Source organism: Cervus elaphus, chromosome 10 (assembly GCF_910594005.1).
Source record: "Cervus elaphus chromosome 10, mCerEla1.1, whole genome shotgun sequence".
NCBI classification, from domain to species: domain Eukaryota; kingdom Metazoa; phylum Chordata; class Mammalia; order Artiodactyla; family Cervidae; genus Cervus; species Cervus elaphus.
The window spans coordinates 26,033,486-26,058,089 of record NC_057824.1 but is presented as its reverse complement, the minus strand read 5'-3'; the positions used below and the strand labels follow the sequence as shown (position 1 = coordinate 26,058,089).

The 24,604-nt window shown below is 46.3% G+C and overlaps 1 protein-coding gene across 1 annotated transcript in view; it reads left to right on the top strand.

Annotated features, from left to right (window-relative positions):
* The window catches only part of CPPED1 (calcineurin like phosphoesterase domain containing 1), a 127,537-nt gene that overhangs the window by 6,451 nt on the left and 96,482 nt on the right, over nucleotides 1–24,604 (top strand). The window contains exon 2 of the mRNA XM_043914349.1: nucleotides 20,780–20,998. Coding sequence (XP_043770284.1) covers nucleotides 20,780–20,998 — 219 coding nt within the window. The remainder of the gene's footprint in view (nucleotides 1–20,779; nucleotides 20,999–24,604) is intronic.

Below are 24,604 nucleotides of genomic sequence, written 5' to 3'. Positions count from 1 at the left end.
ACTTGGGGTGCAGTCTAATTGGAAGGTGGAGCTCAGCAACTTGTCCTGAGGCAGCATTTCCAAGGCACACATTGTTCACTTTGAACCTGTAGGTTTTCGGTTGCCAGAGGTGCGTGTGGAGGTGGTAGGGGGGCTTCCAGGGGAGATTACAGGGTTGCTGAGGTATGAAGCTTCCCAGCTCACTGGAGCTGCCGCAGGACTGCCGTAGGACCAGAGAAGCATCCACCTGGAAAAAAAAGTGTGGGGATGTGGGGATGGAGAGAGATTTAGAAGATAAATTGATGAGACAGGAGGAGGGAAAATGACCTTGAACTTGTAGAAGTGGGGCCCGCACGTGGTCTCCCCTGCCGGTTGAGCAGCCCCAGTGGGCCTGCCTAGGATGTGCATGTACAGGGGTCTGGGACCCAGGGAAGGCAGTGACAGCGGGAGAGGCAGCCTGGGGGTGGGCTGGGTGCTCCACATGCAGTGACGTGAACCCACGAGACTAGGGGTTGTAAGCCTGGCCCTCCAAAACCAGGGGTTTCCCCGGTGGCTCAGAGGTAAAGAATCTGCCTACATTGCAGGAGATGCAGGTTCGATATCTGGGTCGGGAAGATCCCCTGGACAAGAAAATGGCAACCCACTCCAGTATTCTTGCCAAGAGAATCCATGGACAGAGGAGCCCACGGATGGAGATCCCATGTAGCCCAGGGCTTCTGAAGGCCTGGCTTTGGAGCGTGCCTGTGTGCTCAGTCACGTCTGACTCTGCGACTCCCTGAACTGTAGCCCGCCAGGCTCCTCTGTCCATGGGATTCTCTTGGCAAGAATAGTGGAGTGGGTTGCCATGCCCTTCTCCAGGGATCTTCCTGACTCAGGGATCGAACCCACGCCTTCTGCAGTGCAGGCACATTCTTTACCTCTGAGCCACCGGGGCAACCCCCAGTTTTGGAGGGCCAGGCTTACAACCCCTAGTCTTGTGGGTTCACTTCACTGCATGTGGAGCCCCCAGCCCACCCCCAGGCTGCCCCTCCCACTGTCACTGCCTTCCCTGGGTCCCAGACCCCTGTCAGCATTGCTGCTGACTTTGAGGCATGCCCTTGGAAGGTTCATTGCCAGTTCAGGCTCTGTGGGCAGGGGCTGAGCTGGTGGAGTTGCCCCAAGGGCAGACTTGGAAGAGAAAGGAAAGGAACTGGCTTTTTCTGTCTCTTGCCAAAATACACATTGCCTGTCAAGGAGGTTTTGGTGAACTCCAGTACCTGTGCCTAAAATCACAGCCCTGATAACCCTCATGCTCCCTACTGGAAGCCCCTCCAGAATTAAACAGTTCATTTCTCAAGTGAAGCTTGTTGAGTAAATGAACGCGTGCTCTCTTAGCCAGCTGGGGCTGCTATGACAGAACACCATAGGCTGGGTGCCTTAAAAACAACAGAAATGCATTGCTCACATCCTGGAGGCTGGTCAAAGGACCATCCAAGGTCAGGAAACCTGCAGATTCAGTGTCTGGTGAGAACCTTCTTCCTGATTCATAGATGGGCCTTCTTCTTTGTTTTTTTTTTTTGAAAGACTTAATTTTTTAGATCAGTTACATGTTCCTAGCAAAGTTGAAGGAAAGTACAGAAATTTCCCATATAGCCACCCCCCGCCCACCGCCCCACCACATGCATAGCCTCTCCCATTATCAACATTCCCCCCACCAGAGTGGTATGTTCATTACACTTGAGGAACATACAGTGACACAATGTGATCAGCCCGGAGTCCACAGTTTGCATTACAGGTCACTCCTGCAGTTGTGCATTTTATATAATGTATGTGTACTGTATAATGATGTGTAACCATCGTTACAATAGATGGCTATCTTCCTGCTGGGTCCCCGCGTAGAGCAAGTGGGGAGTGAGCTCTCTCGGGTCTCTCTTTTTTCTTATAAATTTTCTTTCTTTCCTTCTTGTTGGCTGTGCCGGGTCTTCGTTGCTGTGAGGCCTTTCTCTAGTTGCATCAAGCAGGGGCTACTCTCGACTTGCTGTCCACGGGCTTCTGCTTGAGAACTGTGGGCTCCCGGCACTCAGGCTTCACCTGCCCCTGTGGCACGTGGAATCTTCCTGGACCAGGGATCGAACCCATGTCCCCTGCATTGGCAGGTGGATTCTCAACCACTGGACCACCAGGGGGGCCCTCGGTTCCCTTTAATAAGGGCAGTAATCCCGGTACTGAGCCCTCATGGCTTAATCACCTCCCAGACTCCCCATCTCCAAATATCATCACACTTGGGGTTAGATTTCAGGGATTGTAGGGATTTGGGGAGGACACAGACAGTCAATGGCAAGCACTTTAAGACTTCCTCCTGGTGATTTTTGAAGAACAATATTCCCATGCAGTTCTGTTGTCTGTTAAGCTTGGCTCAGTCACCCATTTCCTGCTAACACAATCTGCTTGGCTCTGTCAACAGATGTTTATAGAAAGTAAGTTGTACGTGTCTCACCTGAGAAGGCTCACAATCCTCAGGCATGTTCAAATATTCATTTAATTAGGCAAATTGATAATTATATTTCCTTGACACGTATTCTAATTAAGACTACTTTCTCCTAGTAAATAATGGTTTTTCCAAAAAGTTTACAACATCTATTTTGAAGAAATTCTCAAAGGGAGAAATACCAAGATTAAAACATGCCTTCAGAATTATCTATATTTAATTGTTTTGAGGTCCCAGTCAGTTTTCCCAGTTCATTTTATCACTGGTATTTTCCCCATCGGAGTACAGGAGTCATCAGTGGTTGACCTAGAAAGATGATTTCCCTGGACATTTTAAGCCTCCACAGCTGTTTCAGAGGCGCCAACTCTGTCCACTGATTCTGAATATTTCTTGGTCCCTCCTGGAGACCCTTTCACTTTCAGACAATAAATGAAATTTCTAAAGAATAAACTTACTTCCTCAGGTCTCATCTAAGGAATTCTCTAGGAACAAGCAACCTAGAATGTTGGTTCAAGTCTGAACAGGATTGAAAACATAATGTAAAAAGTTCTAACCTATTAATGAAGAAAATGAAATGAATACCTTTAATTATGCCATCCACGTAGGCCAGACAAGTTCCCTATTTAAGAAGGGTCCCTGTGACTAAAATAGGAGTTTCGAAATATTCCTTCCTCACTCTCATTATGTGTAAAAATCAGTGCATAAAAAGTTCCCGTTAGAACGTTTCCAAAAGACAAGTGAACTTTTGTTTCTGAATGCCTTTTTTCTTGGCTTTTCTGTTTTTAAATGACTCTGTTGAGGTACCATAATATTCACTCACCTTCAGTTTTACTGGTTTTTAATAAATTTTGTGGAGTGGTACAGCATCACAATTTTAGAACTTCTTCGTCTCCCCAGAAAGGATGCTTTGTGTCCATTTTCGGTCTCTTTATGTTTCCATTCCCAGCACAGTCAGCTACTAATTTACCTCTGTAACTTTGCCTTTTCTGGACATTTCATATAAATGGAATCATATAATCTGTGGTCTTTTGTGACTCGCTTCTTTCCCTCAACATAATCTTTTTAGGATTCACCCATGTTGCACTTTGTATCAGCACTTTGTTCCTTTCTACTGAACAATATTCCAGTGTATGGATTACCACATTTTGTTTGTCCACTCACCCATTGGTGAACATTTGGGTAATTTTTTGGACACTGACAGACATTCTCCCATTTGGACACTGACTATCATGAAGAAAGCTGTTAAGAACATCCACATAGAGTTCTTTTTGTATGGACATATTCATTTCGGGGCTTCCCTTGTGGCTAAGTGGTAAAGAATCTGCCTGCCAGTGGAAGAGACATGGGTTAGATCCCTGGGTCAGGAAGATCCCCTGGAGGAGGGGATGGGAACCCACTCCAGTATTCTCGCCTAGAGAATCCCATGGACAGAGGAGCCTAGCAGGCTACAGTTCACGGGGTCGCAGAGTCGGATACGACTGAAGTGGCTGAGCACACACATACGTAAGTAGCTGTGTTTAGCATTTTAAGGAACCACCAAGCTGTTTTCCAAAGCAGCCACACCATTTCCATTCCTAGCAGCAGATTTCTCCGTACCCTTATCCTTACTTGAGACTATCTGTCCTTTTGCTTATAACCCAGCACACGGGTGTGAAGTGAAATCTCATTGTGGTTTTTTATTTGCATTTTCCTAATGCCTAATGATGTTGGATATCTTTTCATGTGCTTATTGGCTGTTTGTAATCTTTAAAGAACTATCTATTCAGATCTTTTGCCCAGTTTTCTAGTAGAGTTATTTCTGTTTTTATTATTGAATTGTAAGAGTTCTTATGTTCTGATGAGATCGGCGTGTTCAGGGTGGTATGGTCATAGACCCTATGTTCTGCATGCAAGTTGCTTGTCAAATACATGATTTGCACATCTTTTCTCCCATTCTGTGGCTTGTTTTTTCACTTTCTTGATGACGTCATTTGTAGCACCCAAGTTTTTAATTCTGATGAAGTCCCAGTTACCAACTTTTTCTTTGATTACTTGTTCTTTTCATGCCATATCTAAGAACTGTAGCCCCCCAGGTTCCTCTGTTCATGGAATTCTCCAGTCAAGAATACTGGGGTGGGTAGATGTTCCCGTCTCTGGGGGATCTTCCTGACCCAGGGATCGAACCCCAGGTCTCCTGCATTGCAGACAGACTCTTTACTGTGTCAGCCGCCAGGGAAGCCCAGGAAATCTTTACCTGAACCCGAGCTGTGAAGATTTTTGCTCCTGTGTTTTCTTTTAAGAGTATTATAATTTATGCTGTTACATTTAGGTCTGGTTCCATATTGAGTAAATTTTTATGTATGGTATGAAGTGAGGGTCTAATTAGAAATTTGCTTTTTTTTTTTTTTAACTACAGTAGAAGCCTGGTAGTTTGTCAGTGAACAGAAAGAATTAACTAAAAAGGGGAATCATTAAAGAATTACACATTTTTGGCATTTCATTTTAATGTAAACTCTAATTATAAATGTACATTCATTTACTGGTCTTTTGAGGTCAGGCCAGGGTCATATCTTACGTTAATAGTTTGGGTTTATGGATGGGCCTGCAAGGGAGCATTTCTTGTGTAAACAGCACTCATAAGGAATCTTTTCCAGTTTGGGTTTTTTCCCCAGTGGAGTAGTCGTTAAAAATCACTTAGCAAGTATTCTGAGTGAAGGATTCTTTTAGGTTTATACTTTTTAATCAGATCTTTTACACTTGCCTCCCTAGTACCTAATTCAATTGTATTTTATTTTTTACCAGCTTGCTTTTATTGAGTCTTCCCAAAGCAGCCATCTTTGCTTTATCAGAAGCAAACCTTTTTTACATTCATATTTCTCCAGTTGACACATTTAATTAAATTAGGCGATTTAAAAATGAGTGCAGGCATGAACAGATTTGAGGGCAACTCCATGAGGGTCAGGGCAGAAGTCTGCAGAGCGTGGAGAGGCCGCCAGCTTGCCCTGGGCCACGAGGAGAGCCTTTGCAGGGTGGAGAGTATTGGTGACACCTTCACATTGGTCTAGGGGACGTCTGTGAAGGAAGTGTCTTCTTCAAGGAGAGGACTCAGCGATGACTTTTTATATTTGTGCAGTATGTGATTTTTAACTTTGTCAAACCCTCCAACGAGCAAGGGGCAATAATGTGGGGCCAGGGCAAGTGGAGACTGCAGAAGCCCCAGGCTGGCTGCCGGCCACTCTCAGGACCACGTCTGTTGTGGCGTCGGTTCAGTTGAGTCGCTCAGTCGTGTCCGACTCTGCAACCACATGGACTGCAGCACACCAGGCCTCCCTGTCCATCACCAACTCCCAGAGTTTACTCAGACTCTTGTCCATTGAGTCGGTGATGCCATCCAGCCATCTCATCCTCTGTGGTCCCCTTCTCCTCCTGCCCTCAATCTTTCCCAGCATCAGGGTCTTTTCAAATGAGTCAGTTCTTCGCATCAGGTGACCAAAGGATTGGAGTTTCAGCTTCAACATCAGTCCTTCCAATGAACATTCCAGTCAGGACTGATTTCATTTAGGATGGACTGGTTGGATCTCCTAGAAGTCCAAGGGACTCTCAAGAGTCTTCTCCAACACCACAGTTCAAAAGCATTAATTCTTCAATGCTCAGCTTTCTTTGTGGTCCAACTCTCACATCCATACATGACCACTGGAAATACCATAGTCTTGAGTAGACGGACCTTTGTTGGCAAAGTAATGTCTCTGCTTTTTAATAAGCTGTCCGGTTTGGTCATAACTTTCCTTCCAAGGAGTAAGTGTCTTTTAATTTCATGGCTGCAGTCACCTTCTGCAGTGATTTTGGAGTGGCGTCAGACCCCCAGGAAATGAGCAAAAGAATGTCCAGACTCCCCTATGTCTCCTTGTTTAAAGAAAAAGAACACTCCTCGTGGAGCTATTGCTGCAGGTCCTCATCTGTAAGATGGAAGCCGAGTGATGGCCGGATCTGAGTTAAGGAGCAGCCTGGGTGGCGAGTGCGTTGTGTGTGGACCTGCATGGGTCACTGTGGCACTCGGTGATCCCAGGTCCGGGCCTCATAAGTGGGAGGGTCCAGAGGAGCACATGGCTCTTCTGGCTCCCGGCCCTCTGACCTCGCCACCGGAACCCAGTGGAGCAGGACGGAGCACGTCACTTATGTCCCCCACCCTGGCCCCCAGTCTGCTCCTTCTCAGGCTCCCCCAGCTCCTCTGTCCCACTGGCAGCCCGGGAGTCACTCTGACCTCTGCTTCTCACCCTTCTCCATGTCCGGGGTACACCTGAGGTCCGTCCACCTCTCTGCTTCCAGTCTGTTTCCTGAACAGCACCCAGAGTCAGATCTTTGAAACAAAACCCAGCTCTGTCAGGCCTGGTCGTGGTTCATCTCTGTCTCCCTCTTCACTGCTTCCTCATTCTTCAGGCCTGGGCTGGTTCTCCCATTCTGAGTTAGGTCCCCTGCCATTCGCTGTCACCCGTTCTATTAGGATAATTGTTCAGTTACTCAGCTGTGTCCAATTCTTTGCCACGGCATGGTCCACAGCACGCCAGGCTTCCTTGGCCTTCAGCATTTTACAGAGTTTGCTCAAACTCATGTCCACTGAGTTGGTGATGCCATCCAACCATCTCATCCTCTGTCGTCCCCTTCTCCTCTTGCCTTCAATCAGTCAGCTCTTTGCATCGGTGAATAGAATTGTGTCTATACTCCTGTGACTTTGATGTCCTTTCCCGCCCTAGATGACAAATTCCTGGGAGGACAGGAAGCTCGGGCCTAGGAGGGTGTCGCAACCGTGGACCTTCAGTGACCTTTCATTATGTGAATAAACAAATGAAAATGAATATAATGCCCCCTGATCACGTATGTGTATCCACTAACCCACCACTTACACACCCCATATTTTCTCTGGACAAAACCAGCAGTAACCAAGGTATTGAGCCAATCAACAGGACCCTTGCAAACCTCACGCCCCTGGGTGGTTGGTGCCTTACTCAGAGGCATCCGCTGGGCGTGGTGCTTGTTTGCAGGCAGGGGCCTCCTGCCCCATGGAGCTGCGTCTGTCTCAGGGAAGGGTGGCCGTCTCTTCCCATCCAGGGCCCCCCTTTACCCAGCCTCTGCCCGCAGGACTGCCTCTGCCCAGAGCTAGCACCTGCTTTCAGTTCTCCATGAAGTGCTGCCCGGGCCAGCGGTCACTGGCTGTCTTGGCAACGAATCACGGAGAATGGTGCAGAAAAGTCACAGCAAACCTCCCCCCAACACAGCCGGGCCCTGAGTGGAGTTCTGCTTCTGAAAAGTGACAGAGGTTTGGATAGTGCCCCCGCCCCCCCAACTTAGACATTGTCTAGAACAACATCGGCCAAGTGCAGTGATGCTGAGAGCCACCTGGCCAAGCTGTCCTGGCCTGACTGCCTTCTTACTTCTCTGAAGTGCTGCAGATAGAGATGCTGGCAGGCCCCCCATCCCCACATGGCAAGTGTGGCAGCCAAGCAGGGACTCAGAGTCTTATGTGTATCTCTAAAACTACCTTTGGACATGTGGAGGCCAAGGAAAGAGGTTGGGTAAATTCACTTTGGTATTTAGGAAACGGAATTCGGAGACTCTGGATTTCGCTGTCACAATTATTTTGGGGGAGGAGATGGTCCTGAAGGACACTGCTTTTTAAAAACAGCTTCACTACCACATAGTTCTCCCTTTCAAAGCAAACAATTTGGTGGCTTTTAGTCTATGCACAGAGATATGCCACTATCACCACAGCCAATTTTAGAACATTTTCTCCACCCTAAAGTAAAACCCCACACTACTTAGCTATCACCCCCATCCTCAACCCCCAGGCCCAGGCAGCCCCACTAATGAAAGACCCTGTTAACTGCGGCATTAGGTTCTGGCAGTCTTCCTGTTGGGACATTTGGATTGTTAAACCAGAAAGAGTCCCAAAGTGGTGAAGATTATTTTGCTACTGTTGTGTGTGTGTGTGTGTGTGTGTGTTTTAAGCCACTAAAATGAGATTAGTCCCCAGGGAAGATGAGAGGTATCCCTGAAGACATTTAGATCATGATTCACAGTGCCGATCGCTGCTGTGAGCAACTGCAAAAATTTCATCTCATTGGCATTTGCTCTTTAGCCAGAAAGCTTCCAGGCAGCTGTACAGCTACCCATCTTTGCCATTTTATAACCAAAACGGTATCCACAGTATGTGACGGAAAAGATGTTAAGACAAAAGCATGTGCACACGTGTGTGTGTGCACACATGCACACATGTATGCACACCATCAGATATTTTCTGAGCCCTGCTATGTGCTCTGGGGAACAAAGAAATGGCTAAGATTTTGAGGATTCTGCTAGGACAGAGGTAGGAGTTACCATGAGTAACAGTCATGGTTATAGAAGCTCATCCTTGATGACTTACCATGTGCTAAGTCCGCATGCTTCACATATATTAACTCAGTAACTCAGCCACACTTGTGAAGTAGGTGAGTAACTTCTACTTTGTTGTGGTTTAGTTGCTAAGTTGTGTCCGACTCTTTGTGACCCCAAGGACTGCAGCCTGCTAAGCTCCTCTGTCCATGGGATTCTCCAGGCAAGAACACTGAAGTGGGATGCCATTTAGTTCTCTAGGGGATCTTCCCGAATCAGGGATCGAACCTGTGTCTCCTGCATGGCAGGTGAATTCTTTACCACTGTGCCACCTGGGAAGCCCTATTCTTACTTTACCGATAAGGAAACTGAGGCCCTGAGAGGTTAGGCAGTTGCATCATGTCACAGAGTTGGTCAAGGGTGGAAATGGGATTTAATTCTGGCACCCAAGCCTCTGAGTCTGGGCTGTACTGGGACCAGGTTAGGGCTTTGGGAGATGAAGTCCTAAAGTGGTCCCAGGTCTTGAAGCCCTTCCACAAGCCTATGTGTCTGGGTATGATCGGTCTTATCTTCTGCCCTATATTCACATTTGCCCCTAGTCTCAGGGTCTGGTTATTGCTGTGTGCTGTGCCTGGGGTGCATCCCCCTGCCCCCCCGCCTGACTCTGTCTCATCCTCAGACCTCATCTTCCGTGTGGCCTCGCTGCTCCGTCCACTGCAGATCTCTCCCACCCACGAGTTACTCCATCCGTGTTCACCCTAATTACTTCTGCAGTACCAGGGAGCACAGTGTGTGATGAGCTTGGTGGCTGACCTGTTTCTTGTCTGTCTCACCACCATTCTGTAGGGTCTTTAGGAATGGGACCTGCAGCCTTGTCCACTGTTGAGTGTCCAGGGGACTTGTGAGGCACCTGTCCTCAGAACAGACTAGCTGAATGAGGGGAGGAGATGGAGCTACATTCTCTTGCAGGGGATGGGGAGGCAGTGTGTGAGCTGGGCCCGGAGGGGCAGATGGCATCCCAGCAGGAAGAGCTGGTAGAGAGGAGCGCAGCCCCTGGAGGAAGGGGCAGGAAGGCATTGCATTTGAGGAGCTGATACGGATCCATGTGGTGGGAGCCTTTGGCACGTCTTGTGCAGGGCTCTTCGGTCTCAGCCTCGACGTGGGCTAGATCCTTCTTTTTGTGGGGCTGCCCTTGAAATGTGGGATGTTCAGCCCCATCCCTGGCCCCCGTCTACTGGATGCCAGAAGCACCATCCCCCTCCCAGTGTGATGGATGGAAATCATCCCTGGTTTAGAGCCACTGGTCTAATGGGAACAGTAATCAGTGCAGCTGGAAGAGTTTCAGGCAATGTTTTAGCTTCAGGTGCCAGCAGGAGCGAGGATCCACTGACATCTTCATTTATCCTTTCACCAAATGTTTACTGAATGCCTCCCACCTGCCAGGAACCATGCGATGCATGCAGACAGTGTGCTGGAAAGAGAAAGCAAACGTGGCCGGTTTCTCATGGAGACTGGAAGGCGGTGGCCCTTTAGCGAGGGAGTGTGGTGATCAGGGTGAGCATTTCAGGAAGAGTCTGGTGGTGGTGACTGGCTGAGCCGGCGCAGAGCGGGGAGTCCTACACGGAGCTGTCCCCCGGGTGGGAAGGATGAAGACCTCACCTGCCGTGGTGGTGCTGTCGGTTAATGCCGAGTTAATTTTCTTCCTAGTCCAGGGGAGAGATGTGGCCCCTGTAGTCCCAATTTATTTTTTTGTATTATTTTGAGTCAGTTAACAGGAGTCACAGCATTGAATTCTTAAATATTCTGATAATGCGGTGATGTGTTATACTGATAGGAACCTTGTGAATCAGACGGCCCGTTCTCAGACTTTTTTTCTTTTTTCTCTAATTTTTCATTTTTGACCATGCTGGGTCTTCATTGCTGTGAGGGCTTTTCTCTAGTTGCAGCTGGCGGGGGTGACCCTGTAGAGGCGGGGTGTGGGCCCCGCTTGCGGAGGCTTCTCTCGTTGTAGCGCACAGGCTTAGCTGCTCTGCGGCGTATGGAATCTTCCCTTAACCAGGGATGGAAACCGTGACCCCCACCTTGGCAGACAGACTCTCAACCACTGGACCACCAGGGACGCCCAAGCTCTCAGATTTTTTTTAACCACTGTCTTGTGATTTTAACTGTCTTCCAAAAGTCACACTACATTTAGAGTATGAGACTTTCATTTATAAAAAGGAAATTCAAGGGACTTCCCTGGTGGTCCAGTGGCTAAGACTCCACACTCCCAATGCAGGGGGCCTGGATTCAATCCCTGATCAGGGAACTAGATCCCACATGCTGCAACTAAGAGTTCACATGTCACAAATAAAAGACCCTGCGTGCCACCACTGAGAGCAGCCAGATAAATAAATGGAAAAAAAAATTAAATCCAGAAAGCTATCTGTCATTGTATTTCGTCTTGAATTATTTGGGGTTGCCTGTAAAATAGCAGGTTTAGCACATCATGAAAACATAAATTATTAGAGTATCAGGTATTAGTGACATGACTGATTCCTGTAGGCCTTTTCCTAGTTGGATGATTCTTTTTGCTTTTGGGGGTGCATTTATTATGGTTACTAATTGATTAACTGGTAAGAATGAAAAGATCAATAAAATTTCTAATTCTAGGTATGTATATTAAAAGGACAGCTTTCATTAACAGTTGACAAATATGCCCCAAAAGCTTAATAAAAACGAGAGGAAATATGTTGGCAGAGGCAAATCCAAGAAGACATTTAGTTTGTGATATTGATGTGCAAAATGTAAAGAAGGATTGCATTTTGAATACCTGTCTTTCAGTCAGGATACTGGCACATAAACAGAATCTCATAGGAAGGAAGGATTCTTGGTAGGGAATTGTGTGAATTTTAAAAGGTGTTTAAGATTCTTTGTGTAGAATCTATTTGCACTTAATAATGCTCAAAGGAGACTTGCAGGCCTTTCCTGACCATGCTTTAATACCACCCAGAATCATTTTTATCCCTCGATTTTGAAAAAAAAACTGCTTCTATGGCAGCCTCTGTCTATTAGCAGAAATTTGTAATTGGCCAAATGTTGTTACTCTGTATACGATGGATGAATCAGGTCTGATGGATTAACCAGGTTTCTCTCCAAGGTGTGTTTATCCTTTAAGAAGTATTTTTAAATCAATTTTAAACTTTGATGTAGGCTCTGGTAACATTCTAAATTATGGCAGTTTATCTTGGTAGCTTGGAGCTTGTCTGTTTCTGGCTTGTCATTTGAGCAGAGCTTAGCACTCCCAGCCGGATGAGTCTTCTCTGTAATTTCACCATTGTGATCACCTGCCCTGAAGTCAGGGCTCCGTGGCATAATCGGCCTGGTTCTGCCCCTCACCCCTTGTTAGTCTCGAGCAAGTTATTTACCCTTGACCTCGTGAGCCTCCTCTTCTGTACCGCTAAGCAAAATGGAAGGGTTACCATAGATAAGGGCTTCTTATCCCACATGGCTTCAGGGACCAGGTGGTGAATGGGGCCGGGTGTGGACCGTGGTGAATTCCAGAGCGTTTACCCCAGTAAAAGGGCAGTTACTGCTCAGTCCCTGCCATTCATTGGCACAACCCATTTGGGCCTGTTGTGGCCAGATTTTCCATGAGAATATAGGAAGCCAGGTGTATATATGAAACTCACACGCTTAAACTGTTGGCAACAAATTCAGAATTTTATAAACACTGCGTGGGCCAAACAGAACACATCTGCTAGGCAGATCACATCCAGAGACCTGGAGTGTGTTATCTCCAGAGGAGATTACCAGTTAGCATCCTACAGAAGAAAGAAGTTCTGGGCCCCAGCCTGTCGCCCTGAATCAGCCCTCTGCTGTTGGCAGGGTCTGTGTACTTCACAGCTTCCTGGGGAAGAGCTCTGGGCCTTGCCAGCATTGGCTTTGTGTACTGCCTTCTAGTTCACCAAGATGTGCCATTTAAAGGAAACTCTTTGGAGACAAAAATGTCTTTATGGAGGTGGGCAGCTTGCAGGCAGCCCAGGGAACATTGCATCTTTTTCATGCGTGGCTCTCCTCTCCAGGCCAGCCCAGAGATTCTGAACAGTAGAAACCACTGCTCATAAACTGTGTAACCTTGAACTTGAGCCATGATTAAGCTCTCGAGACAGCCTCAGTATTCCCCACTTGGATGCTTGAAGTAACTCCGAGAATCCCTCCAGCACAATTTCCAGTTCTTCAGGGGGGAAAGGTGGGCTTGTAGGAGATAAGCCTTCAGCCTTCATAGGATGTTGTTGTAGTCGCTGAGTCGTGTCAAACTCTTTTATGACCCCATGGACCGCAGCCCGCCAAGATCCTCTGTCCTTGGAATTTCCCAGGCAAGAATACTGGAGTGGGTTGACATTTCCTCCTCCAGGGGATCTTCCTGACCCAGGGATCAAACTCTAGTCTCCAGTGGCTCCTGCATTGGAGGCAGATTCTTTACCACTGAGCCACCTGGGAAAGGAAAAAAAAAAAGCTATCTATAGCAGTAGATAGCTAATATATCATCTCTTTGAATTTGTTTAAAAAATTAATATTGAGGGGACTTCCTTGGTGGTCCAGTAGCTAAGACTCTGCTCCCAATGTAGGGGACCTGGGTTCAATCCCTGGTCAGGGAACTAGATCCCACATGCGGCAACTAAAGATCTCAAGTGCTGCTATGAAGATTGAAGATCCCACATGTCAAGCTAAGACCTGGCACAGCCAAATAAATAAACATAAATATTTTAAAACTTAATATTGAAAAAATTAAATTCACTGTAGACATTCATGTGTGTGTGCTAAGTCCCTTCAGTTGCGTCTGACTTTTTGTGACCCCATGGATCCCTTCCAGACTCCTCTGTCCTTGGGATTCTCCAGGCAAGAATACTGGAGTGGGTTGCTGTGCCCGCCTCCAGGGGATCTTCCCGACCCAGGGATTGAACCCACGTCTCTTAAGCCTCCTGCATTGGTAGAAGGTTCTTTACCTCTAGCGCCACCTGTGAAGTGTGTAGACATTCATAGCAGATATAAGTGTTTTAGTTAAATGAATGTATGCATTACTGTGTCTTAACACTAAGAACTGTATAGGTGTTATTCACAGGTTTGTGTCAAATGTTTCACAAGATTACAGCCTTGTTTTGGTACCATCAGGGTCAGAAATGAGATCTTAATCAACTCATTTTATTCTTTAATCCATTCATTCTAAAGTACTTAGTTTATCTCAAAGTTTGGTCTTAACCATAGTCATCAATTAGAGTTCCAGACTGCATACTTGTATCAAATTTGGGCAAAGAAAGTACCCTGTCTGTTGTGCTTTTGAAAACACACATTTGTGTAGTACACACACAGTTTTCTCTTTTTTTTTTTTTTTTGTGTGTAGTACACACACAGTTTTCTAATGGGTGTTTTCATTGTCTGCATTGATGTCGTGTGAAAGTCTGAAGTGTCAGATCTCACTAATTAGTAATGAATTCCCCGATTAAGTTCTTACCTTGAATCTTGGAATTCTTATAAGGAATATTGAATTGGTTTTGAAAGGTGACTTAAAGGAAGAAATGATTAGGTAGTAATGGATAAGATGGAGAAATGTTTAGGACCAAATACCTGAGCTGGTATAAGATGGCATCACCAACTCAACGGACATGAATTTGAGCAAACTCCAGGAGATAGTGCTGGACAGAGGAGCCTGGCGTGCTTCAGTCCATGGGGGTCACAAAGAGTCGGACATGACTTAGCGAGTGAACAAGAACAACCTGAGCTGGACATAAGCAGGACGTCAGAATGAATAGGAAAATATGCAAAACAAAACCAAAGCGAAACAAAAACCCGTAACCACTAACAACAACAACAAAATCCCTCCAAGACATTATTTCAATTTAGGGAAACAATTGCTTTCCGTCTGTTTGATACAAAACACGTTCACGCCAGTGCTTTTTTCACAGTTGGATTCACATAAAATCACCTGGGGGTTTGTTAAAGCGCAGATTCTAGGTCTGGGGTGGCAGGCTTTCCCACGGGCTCCGGGGGATGGTGCTGTTGCTGGTCCGTGGACCAGGCCTCGAGGACCGAGGCGGAGGCTCAGCCCCGCCCCCTGTGCCCGAGTGCAGCCGGCATCTCCACACTACTCTCTGCTGATCCTCACCTTCTCCCTCAGTCTCCACTTCCAGGTATTTCTGCTCCTTCATTTGGGTTGTCAGGCGTTTACCAGGCTGTCTCACACTTAGGCTCTTTCGGACTAGGAAAATTTTTTTAAATGAAGTGTTTTTTAAAAAATATAACTATTTATTTTAATTGGAGGCTAATTACTTTACAATATTGTTGTTTTGGTACCATCAGGGTCAGGTTTTGCCATACATTGACTTGAATCCACCATGGGTGTACATGTGTTCCCCATCCTGAACCCCCCTCCCGCCTCCCTCCCCATCCCATCCCTCAGGGTCATCCCAGTGCACCAGCCCCGAGCACCCTGTCTCATGCATCGAACCTGGACTGGCGATCTGTTTCACATATGGTAATATACATGTTCCAATGCCATTCTCCAAATCATCCCGCCCTCGCCCTCTCCCACAGAGTACGAAAGACTGTTCTATACATGTGTCTCTTTTACTGTCTCATATACAGGGTTATTGTTACCATCCTTCTAAATTCCATATATGTGTTAGTATACTGTATTGATGTTTTTCTTTTCTTTTTTTTAATTTTATTTGTTTATTTTGGGTCTTTGGTGCTGCACATGGACTTTCTCTACTTGCAGTGAACCGGTTTCTCATTGTGGAGGTTTTCTCTTGTTGCAGAGCACATTTAGGCTCTTTCGGACTAGGAAATTTTTTTAAAATTAAGCGTGTTTTTAAAATTTTTATTTATTTATTTTGGGTCTTTGGTGCTGCACGTGGACTTTCTCTAGTTGCAGGGAGACGGCTTCTCATTGTGGCGGTTTCTCTTGTTGGCTCTGGGACACACGGGCTTCAGTAGTGGTGGCTCTTGGGCTTAGTTGCCTCAAGGCCTGTGGGATCTTCCCGGACCAGGGATCAAACTCCTGTCTCCTGCATTGGCAGGTGGATTCTTAACAGCTGGAACACCAGGAAAGCCTCCCCTAAGCGTTTTTTAAAGCCCTGATTGTATATCAGGGAGCTTTAGGGACAGACCTCACTGTATCCAGACTTCGACGGTTTCAGCTGGCAGAACAGTGCTTTCCAGGATTCTAAAGAAAGAAGCTGATCTGTTCTGGGTGTGTGGGGTCGGGGGGCAGACATTTGCTCTGCCCTGGAAGGGAGGCGTTGTAAGCTCTCCCAGGCTCTTGTAGGTGTCAGCCAACTAATACCTGAGCCCTGTCCTGGGGGTAACTCTTGACTTTGGTGAAATAACTTGATGCAGATGTTAAGAATTTGCTTTCCTAATATAAAAATCTGCCCTTCTGAGGGGGCAGGGAAGGTCTAAGTTTACAAAAGATTCCTCCATCTAGTACTAAGCCTTCCAGCCTCAAGTATCTTTAATTCAGCCTTGATTAAAATTGAGACCAAAGACCACACAGACTTCTGTGGCAGGAACTTTAAGAGGCTCCAGGTGCTTCTGAGAACACAGAGCCCTGAATCAACAGATTGCCTTTATTAGAAGGATAAGGTTGATGGAACAGTGACATGTGAGTTGTCCTTTATTTTAGATCAAATCTGTTTATTTTGTGCCTTGACATCATAAATTTGAGATTCTAAGTTTTTACTAAGTAAACGAGTAATAATGAAAGATTTAATACCTCCAAAGACTACTGGCTTTCCAGGACTATGACTATTTGTCATAGAAAACTATGTTTGTTAAAATGTTACTGTAGAAAACTGTTTATAAATTTTATTTGTTGTAGCAGATTGATTTATGCCCCAACCTTCAGATGACGATCATCCCCCTCCCTATTTAATCTATCCAGTTTAAACCGCTTTGCAAACTGCCTCAGAAACAGAAAAAGCAGTGAAAAGCATTCATCAGCACAAAATGGTTACTAGTTAAGTAAAATGAATGAACAGTGCCAACAGTGAACTTTAAAACACAAGTCAGAATCTCAGTTTTTTTCCACGACACCAACCTTCAGCTTGCGAAGAAGTGTTGCTGACTCCTTCCTGGACCTCTAAGTCTGATCTGTGTAACAGATATTTTTAAAGTTAATTTTATTATTTTTCTTATTGGCTGCACTTGGTCTTTGTTGCTGCTCTCGGGCCTTCTCTAGATACGGCGAGTGGGTGCTTCTCTCTAGTTGTGGTGCGCAGACTTCTCTTTGCGGTGGCTTCTCTTGTTGCAGAGCTCTGGGGTGCACAGGCTTCAGCAGTTGCAGCACGTGGGCTCAATAGTTCCGGCTCCCAGACTCTACAGCACAGGCTCAACCGCTGTGGCAAACGGGCTTAGTTGCTCTGTGGCATGTGGGATCTTCCCGGACCAGGGATCCCCTGCCTTGGCAGGTGGATTCTTAGCCACTGGGCCACCAGGGAAGCCCTGATGTGTGCTAACAAGTTACCCAGGAACTTGGCAGTTTGAGGCAACTAAGTCACGTTATTTCCTATTTCCCATCAGAAATCTTGGGTGCAACCTAGCCGTGTCCTTCTGCTGCAGGGTCTCAGGAGGACTCTGTCAAGCGTCACCTGGGGTGTGGTCTCATCCAAAAGCTCGCCCAGGGCGAATCCTCTTCCAGAAGCACCCACGTGCCTGTGGCAGGTTTCAATCCCTTTCAGGTGCTGCATGGGGAGGCCTCGGGTCTTCACAGGGTGTTGGCCAGAGACCTCCCTCAGTCCCTTGCCACGTTTGGGCTACTCATCATGGGAGCTTTTTCCCTTCAGGACATGCGCTCCAAGAGAGAGTGAGGGAGAGCAAGCAAGATGGAAGTCAGGGTCTTTTGTTTTGTTTTGTTTTCGCTTAGTGTCTCTCCTTTTCAGAACTACTGCATTGAGGTGTGAAGACATGTGAAAAGCTGTACATATTCAGTTCGTCCAACTCAGAGCGGGGGATAACTTTACACCTGTGAAACCATCACTCCCATAGACATCTATCATAAACGTGCATCTCCTCCTGAAGTTCCTTCCTGCCCACTTTATTTTGTTGTTTTTGTTATTGTGTGTGTGTGTGATGATGGCACTTAAGATCTACCTTCTTAGCAAATTTTAAGTCTCCAATACAGTGTTGTTAACTGTAGGCACCATCCTGTTTGGAAGATAGAACTTATTTATCTTGCATAACTGAAACTTTTTTGTTGTTTGGTCACTAAGTCCTGTCCGTGTCTTTGTGACCCCATGAACTACAGCACACCAGGCTTCCCTGTCCTTCACTATCTCCTGGAGTTTGCTCAAACCCAAGTCAGACATGCTGTCCAACCATCTCATCCTCTGTCATCCCCTTCTCCTGTTGCCTTTAATCTTTCCCAGCATCAGGGTCTTTTCCAATGAATCAGCTGTTTGCGTCAGGTGGCCAAAGTATTGGAGCTTATCACCTCCCTGTTTTTCTCATCCCCACCCCCAGCCCCTGGAAACCACCATTCTACTCTCTGCTTCTATGAACTTGACTATTTTGGATTCCACATATAAGTGAGATCATGCACTGTTTGTCTTTCTGTGTCTGGCTTCTTGCATTTAGCGTAGTGTCCTCCAGGTCCATCTATATTGTCCCAAATGGCAGGGTTTCCTTTCTCAGGGCTGAATAATATTCCCCCTTGTGTAAACACCACATTTTCTTTGTCCATTTGTCCATCAAGGAGCATTTAGGTTGTTTTCATAGCATACCCCAGGATATGCATACAGTCTCTGGAGGCTCATCCCATAACTGTATTCTGCTTATTAGAGGCAAGTCAGTTGCTAAGCAGGTCTAGATCCAGCCCACAGTCAAGGGGAGGAGATCACACAGGATGTGAATATCAGGAGTCAGGGGTCTTTGGGAACATTCTGGATTCATTCTGCCACAAGTAGTAAGGACTCAATGAATGTGAGTCAAATTTGTGGTAGTGTTGAGCTGCTGTCCTTGGCAATGGGATGCACATAACAGGGTTTCATAGTCCTTGCTCAGACTGAGTTCAGGCCGGTGGTGATTTGACTTAACAGCTAGGATTCTGAGCCGTAGGTCAGGAACCGGCAGATTAGCACACATGTACAGTTTGTTCTGGCAAGTAGGTGTAGGTAGTTTTGTTTGTTTACCTGCTTGTCTTCTTAAGCTCTGGAAAAGGAGGAAGAAAAGGAAGGGAGACCTAAAGCCTGAGACCCACTCTTGAGGTGATAGTAAGCTAGGCATGGTGGGTGGGAGGGTGACCGTGGAATTTTAAAAGCTTGTGTGCAACATCTGGATCTCAGCTTAAATGACACCACCTCTCTGTGCATCCAATTTAAATTAGCCATTGTGTGCTGGGCCAAGTCGATTCAGTCATGTCCAACTCTTTGCGACCCTGTAGACTGTAGCCCACCAGGCTCCTCTGTCCATGGGATTTCCCAGGCAAGAGTGCTGGAGTGGGTTGACATGCCCTCCCTAGGGGATCTTCCCAATCCAGGGATCAAACTCTTATCTCTTACATCTCCTGCATTGGCAGGTAGATTCTTTGCCACTTGCGCCACCTTCCCTGTTAATCCTCTGCAGAGCCCTTAGCACCCTCCGGCTACCCGCTCTGTGTGTGTCCTTATTTGCTATCTCTCCTGAGAACGAAGCTCAAGAGAGCCGGGACCTCACCTGTGTTGGTCCTCTCGTGTGTCGTCAGCACATCACACAGGGCCTGGCAAACAGTGGGCTTTCAGTAAATATCGAGTAAATCAGTGAGATGAACACAGAGATGTGAAATGATGCCAGGGGGCTTTCTGGAAATTCTAGTATCCTCTTGACCTCCAGAGCAAATGCCGTTTATGCAGCTCACCTGCAAAATATGGTCATTTGTTTAAAAGAAGACAGTCTCAAGGTCACAGGGCAGTTCTGTCCTTGCAGCTGATGGCCGGTGGCCATCAGGCAAGCCGTGTCACCTCTCTGGGCCGAGGATAAAATCTGGGCTGATGAGTGAGTGAATGAATTCAGCCTGCTCTGTCCCCAGAGCCCATTTGGGCAGAGGAGGCTACGTGTTTCCAACATTTGTCTGCCATGTGTGATTTTGTTTGAAGGAAGGATTCTGTGGCCAAAGAGATGTTTGAAGCCACAGTTTGAAACCTCTGTGCCCACTGATGGGCATTCCAGCTCTGCAAACACAGACACTGCTGGCAGATTAGGGTAGAGGCCTGTGGCCCCCACGGCTTTAGCAAAACCAGTAGGCAGGGCAGTCTGATAACTTACCTTCGGGTGATACAAGTGCTTTCCAGGAACACAAGGAATTAAAGATTCTGGTTCCCCCACCCTGACCCACAGCCTCACACCTCACCTATGCCCACATCACGCTGCCTTGGAAATGTTAGCGTCTTTTTTTTTTTTTCCCACACATTGACTAAGATTTCATTTTTGGCACTGCCTTTCCAACCAGATAGCCAGAGCTTCTGAACTCCAAGTTTTGTAATTAAATTTCTGTCACATCCCTTGAAACAGCGCAAATTGTGCCATTAAGCCTGGCGTAAAAGATTTGACAGCACTTCACCTAGTCATTTAAACATAATACTTCTGGCAACTTTCAATTTGCAGTATTTTAAATTCTAATTAAAAAACTATTGAACATTAATATGCTCTGTACAGCATGCCGTGATACCTCTGTGCTTCATCTTGGCCATCTAGTTTTTAAAGAAACAGCTTGGTTGTGTGACTGTTAACAGCCCACGTGGTTTTTTTTTTTTTTTTCCTCCCAGCCTTTGGGAATCACCGGGTCCCAGGCATAATTAGTATAAATCAAAATCCTCTAGCTGATGACAGGAAAATGGTATGTTTGAACAGCAGCTTATTAAAATGACCTACTTAATTTAAGAAAAATATTGTATCCACTCGCGGGATAACCTGGATGCTTTCCCTGACAGATTTTATAATATTTCTTCTCTCCTTTTCTTTCTTTTTCTTTTTAAGAAAAGGAAAGGGAATGGAAAGGCCCGTTCTACTTCATCCAAGGTGCAGACCCCCAGTTTGGACTGATGAAGGCCTGGGCCACTGGGGACTGTGACAGCGGTGGTGATGAGTGGGAACAGGAGATCCGTCTGGCTGAGCAAGCAGTCCAGGCCATCAACAAACTGAACCCCAAGCCCAAATTCTTTGTTCTGTGCGGGGACCTCGTCCACGCCATGCCAGGTAAGACTTGGGCTGTCACTGTGATCTTATCTCCTCCCTAAAAAAAAAATCTCTCTTAAAAGACATCTCTGCTCAGTAACGACTCATTCCTTTCTCTTCACAGTGGTTGCAGGGTCGTCAAACATCAGAAAACACACACTCATTTTAGTTTTAGAATATGGCACGGTTAATCACAGTAGTAAGGCAGAGCCTCGGTTCTGATTATCTGTGCTTCCTATGAAAAATGGAACAGATTCCCACGTGTCACCTTTCTTCACTTACAAGAGACAAACTTGAATTGCTTTCAGATCCCACATCCACAAACATAATCTTCTCCTTTCGTTTCCCTCTTTCTTATGCTTTTATTTCGCCTGTCTTTGTTCGTGCTTTTTCAGTTTCAAATGACAAGCTAACTTGAACTGGATTAATTTTTTTTTAAGTTTGTGTTACCTTGCACGTGTGCTAAGTTGCTTCAGTCATGTCCGACTCTTTGCAACGCTATAGACTGGAGGCTATCAGGCTCCTCTGTCCATGGGATTCTCCAGGCAAGAATACTGGAGTGGGTCACCTCGCCCTTCTCCAGGGGGTTGTTACTTTCTGGTACTGTAAAGTCCAGGGGCAAATTTGGGCTTCAGGAATGGCTGGATCCAGGGGCTCAGAAGTTGCTATCAGGCCTCCATCTCTTCCTCGCTCAGCCCTGCTTTCTCTGAGTTTAATTCATTCTCCTGCAGGCACTCTCTAGGTAGTGGTTCCTGGGAGCTCTAGATTTATGTCCTTCTAACTGAAACCACAGCAGAAAGAAAGTGCCTTGTTCTTGATGGCCCAGTCAAAGTTCCCGACCAATGTCCATCCAGCTCACACAGCCCCATGAAGCCAGGATGTGGGAGTGGTTCCACGGCAGCCAAGTAGTCAGAAGAATAGGATGGTTCCCCTCAAGAAAAAGTGAGATACTAGGAATGTGAACATAGCAGATGCCTTCTAGAACTCTCCTCCTTTTTAAATTTCCCTTTCCTACTCTGACATCATTCTCTCCAGGCAAGGATAAAACCCAGTGAGCAAGTATAAATAAGCAAGTGGAAACCACCCCTGCTTGTCTGGGAGGCAGAGAAGGCACCTCTGATCACTCTCATATTTGTCCTGGTCTCTGCTTAACGAACAGAGTTGACCCAAAGACCATTGCAGAAAATGCTGCAGCTGCTGTGGGTGTTTGTTTTGGCTAATGTTACCTTGTAAACCCAGACTCTTTGAGTCTTGCTATGATTTACTTATTCATTATTATTATTTTCTTTTTGGTCACACCATGTAGCATGTGGGACCTTATTTCCCTGGCCAGGGATTAAACTTGTGCCACCTACAGTGAAAGCGCAGAGTCTTAACCACTGGACCTCCAGGGAATCCCCCAAGTCCTGCTGTGATGTCTGGTGCCTTTAGAAGCCGAGGCTGTCTATAGCAAGCCCGGGTGCCTTTGTTCCTCTCCACCAGGGCTCTCTTGTCCGGCAGCCTACCTACCCAGAGCAATCCAGGGTGACTGTGTGAGGATGGAAGAGAGGCTGCCCAGAATCACTCTCCCTGAAGTCCAGGGAGTGTGGCCGGCAGGGAGAACCCTCAGATCGTCACACATTCTCCATTGGCTCGTGTTTTACACAAAGTCACGATTGTGGACATACTCGCTTCCTTGACTCCCCCTGGAAAACCCAGTGATGTCATCCCTGGAGAAGCAGCCTGTCCTGCTCTTTGTTGTTCTTGTTTAGTTGCTAAGTCGTGTCCAAGTCTTTGCAACCCCATGAACTGTAGTGCGCCAGACTCCTCTGTCCTCCACTATCTCCCGGAGTTTGCTCAAACTCATGCCCATTGAGTTGGTGGTGCTATCTTACTGTCTCATACCTTATTGCCCCCTTCTGTTGCCTTCAGCCTTTCCCAGCATCAGGGTCTTTTCCAGTTAGTCAGCTCTTCACATCAGGTGGCCAAAGGATTGGAAAAGCTTCAACTTTAGCATCAGTCCTTCCAATAAATATTCAGGACTGATTTCCTTTAGGATTGACTGGTTTGATCTCCTTGCAGTCCAAGGGACTCTCAAGAGTCTTTTCCAACACCCCAGTTCAAAAGCATCTATTCTTCAGCGATCAGCCTTGCTTATGGGCCAACTCTCACATCCATACATGACTACTGGAAAAACCATAGCTTTGACCATACAGATCTCTGTCGAGGGTGATGTCTTTGCTTTTTAATATGCTGTCTAGGTTTGTCATAGCTTTCCTTCTAAGGAGCAAGCATCTTTTAATTTCATGGCTACAGTCACTGGATGGAAAAGGGGCATGACAAGACGGTGGACCAAGGCCTGCGTTAGGGCTCACGTGGCCCAGATGCCAGCTCCATATCTGCCCCTGATGCACTGGGGACCCTTGGCCAGACCCCTTACCTTATTATTTTTAAACCTTATTTTAGTTGTTGTTTTTGGCTGCACTGGGTCTTTGTTGCTGCACGCGGGCTTTCTCTACTTATAGTGAGCGGGGGCTAATCTCTAGTTACAGTCTGCGGGTTTCTCTCTTCACAGAGCATGGGCTCTAGGCATGCAGGCTCAGTAATTGTAGCAGACGGGCTTTGTTGTCCTGAAGCATGCAGGAATCTTACCAGACCAGGGATCAAATCCGTGTGCCCTGTGTTGGCAGGAGGATTCTTAACCACTGGACCACCAGGGAAGTCCCCTGCTCACCTCCTTAGAGCCTCAGTTTCTGAGTCCAGAACTCACTGATGGCAGTTAGAATCTGAACCCTCAACAGTCTGGGGCAACCCAGCACAGGGCAGAGACTCTCTACCTCCTGTGCATGCGAGCATCTCAGCAGCTTGGTACAGAAATGCGTTCTCAGGATGGTGCTGAGTTTTGTAGAGAGGTAAAACTCTTAGCTGCCAATGAACTTGACCACCCTTGGTGACTCTTGGCTGAGGGTTCCCCTGTGCTGAGATCGTACAGGTCCAAAGCAACCACAGAGCACCCCAGTTTCAAAAGGAATTAGAAATCACAGCGGGACTCAAGAGTCTTAGTTTACAAGGTAAATGCCACTTCCAAATGGTCTGATTTGCAGTCAGCTGGTTTGTCTGGGCCCATTTGGCCCAATATATAATGTAGCATCAGCTTGAGCTCTCAGTCCGGACCACACCGTGAGCCAACTTCTGCTTTTATTGGACACTTGAAACAGATTCCAAATTTACTGCTTTTCTGTCCAGTGTTTTTTTTTTCCTTTGAAAATAGAATATTATGAGACTCACTGGGATTATATAACATGTTCTTGTGGATGTTTACTGACTTTTCTGAATTATGTTAATGTATTCAGTCTTTTCAAAATAAGTTTTAAAATAAAAGCATTCTATGTGATTACGTTGCTTCTTAAATAAAGTATACTGAACATAAGTAAATGTAAAGACAGAATTTTTATGGTCAACCCTACCAGTTGGTCAGAAGACCTCGAAAATGTAAACTGGGAAACTTTTGAGAACTGGTTTTATATTCACTGTGACCCGAGGAGAATTTGTGTCTGTTTTGAAGATTTGGACTATTCTGTGGAATTGTAACTGAGCCAGTGAAAGGACTGTAACTGTTCTGAATATTGTGGTCTGAGGCTTAAACAG